Source organism: Triticum dicoccoides, chromosome 6A, assembly GCF_002162155.2.
Source record: "Triticum dicoccoides isolate Atlit2015 ecotype Zavitan chromosome 6A, WEW_v2.0, whole genome shotgun sequence".
Classification (NCBI taxonomy): Eukaryota; Viridiplantae; Streptophyta; class Magnoliopsida; order Poales; family Poaceae; genus Triticum; species Triticum dicoccoides.
This window is the reverse complement of record NC_041390.1, coordinates 23,435,157-23,441,835: the sequence shown is the minus strand read 5'-3', so window position 1 is coordinate 23,441,835 and position 6,679 is coordinate 23,435,157. Positions and strand designations below refer to the sequence as shown.

General features: G+C 49.4%; 1 protein-coding gene across 1 annotated transcript; it reads left to right on the top strand.

Moving 5' to 3' along the window:
- The first annotated feature begins 1,761 nt into the window (after positions 1 to 1,761).
- On the top strand, positions 1,762 to 6,419 carry LOC119319062 (cysteine-rich receptor-like protein kinase 10). Its single transcript, XM_037593580.1, has 3 exons — positions 1,762 to 2,363; positions 5,765 to 5,915; positions 6,051 to 6,419. Exons 1-3 carry the CDS (start codon positions 1,934 to 1,936, stop codon positions 6,082 to 6,084), a joined length of 615 nt encoding a protein of 204 aa, XP_037449477.1. The 5' UTR covers positions 1,762 to 1,933; the 3' UTR covers positions 6,085 to 6,419.
- Positions 6,420 to 6,679: the final 260 nt, after the last annotated feature.

The window sequence follows — 6,679 nt, the reverse complement described above, 5'->3', positions numbered from 1 at the left end:
GGGGGGGAGGGGAGGGGGGACCAAACCTTCTAGACCATTGCGTGTAAGTGTGATCGGGCAAATTGGGCCTTGTAGGCCAAGGAAGTGGTGTAGCTCATCCTCCCCCATTAGTGAGCTTCCAAATGATAGAATTTTAAACACCAGGTTGTATGTTGACATTGGCCAGCTTTTCCAAAAGAGTAGTGAATTGCTAAATGTGAATGAGCGCCATCCCTTTTGGGTATCGATGTCATTACCCCAAGCATTATCCCTCAAAGCCTTGTCGACCCAGGTCCTTTTTTTGCCGGAAATCTTGATTTTTTTTGGTGCAATGTCTCTAGGCCTCAACTCCTACAGCCAAGATGACCCCCAAATTCTCGTAGTTGTACCATCACCAATTGTAAGCTTAGTGTCCGCCGCAAAGAGGTCCCGATCCTTATTTTGTACGGTGTCCCCAAGCCAAGCCAAGCTCTCGGAGGGTCATCCCATTCAAGCCATAACCATCTCAAGAGCAATGCAGTAGCAAACTTCCCAACTTTATGAATGCCCAAGCCCCCAAACTCCTTACGCTTGCAGACTGGCTCACAACCGATTTTACACTTGCCACCGGACAGCTTGACTGAGCCATCCCAAAGATAGGCGTGCTTCAAGGAGTCAATCTTCCTAAACACCTCCGCCGAAAGGTCAAGCGGTGTAAGATGATAAATGGTCACCGACGTGGGCACTACTTTGACAAAAAGTCACTTGACTCGCAATAGCCACATGCCTCCCCCTCCAAGGTGCAAGCTTCCCAACAGCTTTATCTTCCAAGTGTTGCAAATTGACCTTCCTTAATGTTTTGATCGCAAGCAGTAAACCGAGATAACAAATGGGGTAGGAAGAACGGAAGGTCGGGAAGGACTGCATGGTGTCATCAAAATCACTGCCTTCACACGGGCAGGCGCGATCAACTCTTAGCACAGTTAGTGACCAAGCATGTGTAGCGGCGAGGAATTGGAAGGGGCACAGAAAATAGTCGCATCGTCGGCGTACAGTGAAGCTCGAATGCCAGTGTGTTGACTACCAAGAGGGTGGAGGTGCCCTCGTGCAGTGGCCTTGCTCAAAATATGGTGCAGCGGGTCGATGGTGAGCATGAAGAGCAAAGGAGACAACGGGTCGCCTTGTCAAAGGCCTCGTCCATTCTTAATCAGGTCCCCGACGATCCCGTTGAGGAGAACCTGGGAAAAGGCCGATGAGAGCAAGGCTGAGATCCATCCCCGAAAGCGAAAGGAGAAGCCATGATGAGTGAGCATGTCCATGAGGCAGTCCCAAGTAATAGAGTCAAAGGCCTTTTTAATGTCAAACTTAAAAAGGAGCATTGGGTCTTGGTGGGCTGGAATCGCCGGGCCATACTTTGGACGCAGAGGTCTCAAAGTACTATCAAATTGAACGTGTGTTCCACTTCCACATGCATGATTACTAGTGTACGTCGAGCAAAAGCCCGAGTTCGAAGAATCCAAATGATCGCAACCATTTAACTACCTATATATTCAATGTCTCAGCCTATTCTAACGATGTATCCATCGCACCACCCACAATTTGAAAACAATATTAGCTGCATTAATCGTAATTCAGAAATAACACTAATTGCATAATTGTAATTAATCTTGAAATCAACAATGATTGCAACTTATATTTAGAAACAACGCCCACTATCCAGCTAGATCAAATTGGTGACATCTCTCACCGTGCCAATCCATGTCTCCTTTCTCCGTCCCTTCCTCTTTCTTTCTCACCCCTCTACTTTTCTAGAGAAAATCTTCATCCCTCTCCGGCCGCCAAACGCGACCCTCCATGGAGTCAAAGTCGTCGTCCACGCACCGCCACCGCTGACGTGCTCGTATCCTCTCCACTTTTTGTACAACAAGTCCTTTTGCCGGCTCACCCACCGCCGGTCACCAGCCAGTCAGCCACCATGCAGCACTCCTCGCCCTTCCTCCTGCTCCCTCTCCTCCTCGCCGCGTCGCCTCTCCTCACCGCCGCAGAAATGATCTACTGCTTCGGTGGAGTACACGAGACCAACAGCACCTACGGGGCCAACCTCCGCCGCCTGGCCGCCGTCCTCCCGGCCGAGACCGCCTCCTCCCAGGGCCTCCAGGCGTCCGGTGACGTGGGGTACTGGCCTAACCGAGTGCGAGCCTCCGCGCGCTGCGAGCCTTCTAGCGTCGGCTCTTCCTCATGTGCCGCCTGCCTCGCCGGCGCCTTCCGGGAGGCGGAGAGCGCGTGCCCGTACGGCAGGAAGGTGCTCGTCGTGGCTGGCAACTGCACTCTCCGACTCGGTGGCAATTTCTCTAGATCTCTTGGCTTGGGCGAGGGTGGGTTCTCTGGCATCTCTTCTCAAGAAGGTAAGTTTTGCTTTACAGGATCCACAGATTATTAGTACTTTTCTGCGCACATCAGTCTAATGTGCTAAATGATCTCATGCATCTTGTGGCAGCCCAAATTTTTTACTTGGTTTGCGACTGGTTACCACACTGACCTTGTGGTTGTGGCAGCCGAATATTATTAGGATTAGCTAGAGCCTCTTAGGATTATTGGGCGTTTGTGATTACTCATGCAAGAAATTAGAAGCTCAAAAACTGTATACCCCTAAAGTGCTGTACACGAGAACGTGTGTAGGTAAGAGCACCTCTAGCAAGACTATACCTGGCCAATTTCGGATGACATTCCGAACTTCGTGGTTTAAATAAAGCGGCGGTATTAACCCTAAAAAAAGACTATACCTGGCCAAACGGGCCAGCCTTGCCCGGCCCGGCCCGGCCCGGCCTGGCCCGGCCCGGCCTGGCCCGGCCCGGCCTGTGCTAATCATGCCTGGCCCAGCAAGGCCTGCCATGGCATGTTTAATAGTCGGGCCGTGCCGTGCCGGCCCACGGGCGCTGCTCCTTGGCCCAGGCACGGCCTGATTAGTAAACGGGCCGGCCCGATGGCCCGTTTAGCACGCTGGGCTGCACATATTCAGCCTGTTGGGCTGTTTTTTTAGGCCTATTCACTACTAGGGAAAACTCTAGTAGTAGCGCGGGGGGCTGCGCTACTGCTAGGGTGCTACAGCTAACTTTTAGCAGTAGCGCGGGTGGTACCCGCGCTACTGCTATTCTAGTAGTAGTAGCGCGGTTGCCACCCGCGCTACTACTACTTAGTTGTAGCGCGGGTCAGAGCCCCGAGCTACTATTAACTAATTCAGAATTAAAAAAATTAATTGCAGCCATGGCGGCTGCTTCTGCTCGGCGTCATCGTCCTCTCCATTCATGGCTGCTACTGGTCCTGGAGGGGATGAAGTTGTTCGTGGTGATGGTGCTTCCCCACCCAATTTGTGCCTGCAGCTCTCGTCTACTCCTGCTACAAAAGAAGAGAAGTTTATTAGAAAGAGGAAGAGAGAGAGATAGAGAGCAGTAGGAGGAGGAACTCACCGGTGGCCGCTGGAGTTGGTGCCGATGCCCGAAACCCTAGATGAATCTCGGTGACCTGCTGTTGCTTGTCGTGGGACCCTTGACCCGGCGAGGAGGTGCAAGTGGTTGCGTCCATGGCGGATCTGGCCGCCACCATGTGGACGACGCTCTGCTGGTTTCCCTCTCCTTCCAACAGCGGAGAAGAAGGAGGATGGAGGGGGAGGGGAGGGGTCTGCGAGAGGAGGTCACCGGATTTGTGAGTGGCGCCGAGGTGCGAGGCTGGTAGTGGTGGTGGGCGAGGAAGGGAATGGCGAGTGGGAGGAGAAGGGGAATCAGAAGAGTGTGGGTTTGGATTTGGACCTCCACACGCTATGTGTACATATGTTTTAGTGGGTCGATAGTAGTAACGCGGTTTTATACCCCTTGCTACTACTATGACATGTCCCGGGTGGGCACAGTAGAGACCACTTAGTAGTACCGAGGGTTATAAACCCGCGCTACTACTATCAACTTAGTAGTAGCGCGGGTTTATACCCCTCGCTACACTATGGCATGTTCCCGGGGGGAGGGGGGCACAGCAGAGACCACTTAGTAGTAGCGAGGTTTATAAACCCGCGCTACTACTATGAACTTAGTAGTAGCGAGGGCTATAAACCCGCGCTACTAGTAAGTAGCAGCAGCGAGGGGTATAAACCCACGCTACTAGTAAGCGTATGTCTATAAGCTTTTCCCTAGTAGTGATTGGGCTATATTTTAGGTATAAATATATAAAAAATATTAAAAAAAATTAAACGGGCCGTGCCGTTCCGGCCCGCATGCCCAGGCTCCAGGACTAGGCACAGCCCAAGGCGTGCCGCGTGCCGGGCACGGCCCGTTTAGCTCGTGCCGTGCCTGGCCCATAGCGGGCCGCGCCGGCGTGCTCGCGGGCTGGCCTGTTTGGCCCAGCCCGTTTGGCCAACTATAAGCAAGACCCCTCCAAAAAAAAAAGAGCATCTCTAGCAATTCCCCCCAAAAGACTTGACTCCTCATAGAATCCCTCAAAACTTAGCTCGTCAAGTTTGAGGAGTTAAAAATTACGCGCGCACGTAGCGTTTTCCCTAAAACTTAACTCCTGATAGAGCTAGACCCCAGATGTAAGTCTCTTTTTTTTCTTCCTTCTGCCCTCAAATTCCCTCCTTTTTTCTCACATCAAGTTCACGGCCAACAACCACTTCTGGCCAATAGATGATGTCCATGAGATAGCTTGGGCCTAGAGTAGATGATGTGCAAAAATAATTTGATATATGCTCGCCAAGGAAGGAGACACGTAGCTTTCCTAGTAGTACAATGACATGCTCTGGGATGCAACACTTCATCGTAATTGGCAACAAGGGCCATGCTCTGGGATGCAACACTTCATCATAATTGGCAATGAGGGCCGACACTCATGTTTTCACCAGAGCCAGCACCACGGGGACCAATAGAAGATGACCAGAAGACGAAGAAAAATATTGCCGGATTTTTGCAGGCGATGTGTGGAGAGTCAATGGGAGGTCGACGGGGGTGCATGGTCGGTGTCACGATTGTCAGCAGGGCGGTCGGATGGGTCGTGAGGAGGTGTTGCGGGCTGCTGGGCGTGTGGGGGGAGAGAGAGGATGCAGGGAAACTTCCCCACGGGTACTCAAATTTGAGCAGGTTAGAATGTTTTGGGGAGTTTTTTCTTAAATTAAGGATGTGTTCGGCAATCCACCGCTCCATCATCAGGGAGTGGAGCGCGCGCAGCGCCCTGTTTGCCACTCTCCGTATTTCAACTGTATGCCGCTCCGCTCCACGGCGGAGTTAGGGAGAGGAGTGATTCCGAACGAAGCCTAAAGGGGTTAACTCTTGAAAAGAGGATTGTAGAAATTTAGGGGAGGGCTCAGAAACATCTTTCCAAGGGAGTCAGATTGAACCGAGATCGAGAGCTTTACCTTGGCATTGAAGGTCGGTGATCCCGCCCTATGTAGGTCTTCAATTTACACACGTCGATCCAACAGACAAGGTACTTGGCACCCGGGGCCTTTTCCTAGACATTCCACACAAAGTCTCTTTGGGTTTTTTTTCCCCACACACTTGACCAGCTAGGCAGGAGAGGCAAACAGAATTAGTTGAAAAAAAAAACCCATATGGCGGAGAGGATGGAGCGGATAAGCTCAATACAGCTAGACGGTGTGATGTGATCTACAATCTTATTCCACAACATTGCATGATTATTATTGCCATCCATATATTGATATATATATAGCATTGCAAGATTCTGCTTTTCCTTCCTCCCCATATGCTCGAATTATTCGTATGCACCTTCTCCTAATGGCAATGTATTAATAATCTAATATGTCCAGATGGAAGCGCTATCTATTTATATGCCACAGGCGACAACAGTTGGTTTCGCCTCTTGGGTCCGACGACACTGATATTTCAAGCAATTGGATTTGCATGGCTTTTCTTCATGCTTCTGCAAGAATGGCGTGATAAAAGAAGAGCCTCCATGATGTAAGTTTCGAGAAGCACCACATTTGATGTTAAAAGTTGAGATAAAGGAGGGGAAAAATATACGTATGAAACAATGTACTTTGTGAATATGAGCATATGTAAAATTAATTTCCCTTACCTCTTTACATGATGCAGGCATTGTAGCTCTCTTCCATCTGGAGATCAGTAGCTGATAGACTTGGTCAGACTATTGGACATCAGCCTATTCCCAACAAGAGGAACACACTAAAATCGGGCTCTACAACAACGCTCACATGATTACCTGAATCATGATTTGATGTTTTTTTGGCGAAGAATGGTTTAATATTGTCCTCCATTTGAATGTTCGCATTGGTTACGAATAAAGGGCCAGTTCGTTCGTTCTGTTGTTTTCAAATTCTTGGACCCACTCCTTCGATGCTCCAAATATGGTCTAACTTAGTTTTCCGATTGAGCTCACATACAGATTTGTTCAGATAAATTGAAAAAGATTTATTCAGAACCTCATGTTTTTACATCTGAATATTAATTTGGAGTCAAGCCATGACAGAGAATATTTCAAAAACAGGGAAGTGATTTAGATGCTGGGTATAAGGTCAGTTTGTGTATAAGCATTTTACATCAAACCACTATTAATTGATGGTTTGGGTTTTACTTAAGTACAGAATTTGTGGACAACAGTTGGTCAAACTTAAAAAGCAATTTGTCAAAAACTTGGAGTGCAGAATTGGGTGAAAAAAATCGAAGGACTCAGTTACCTTTAGCCCACCTTGTGGTTTCCGGAG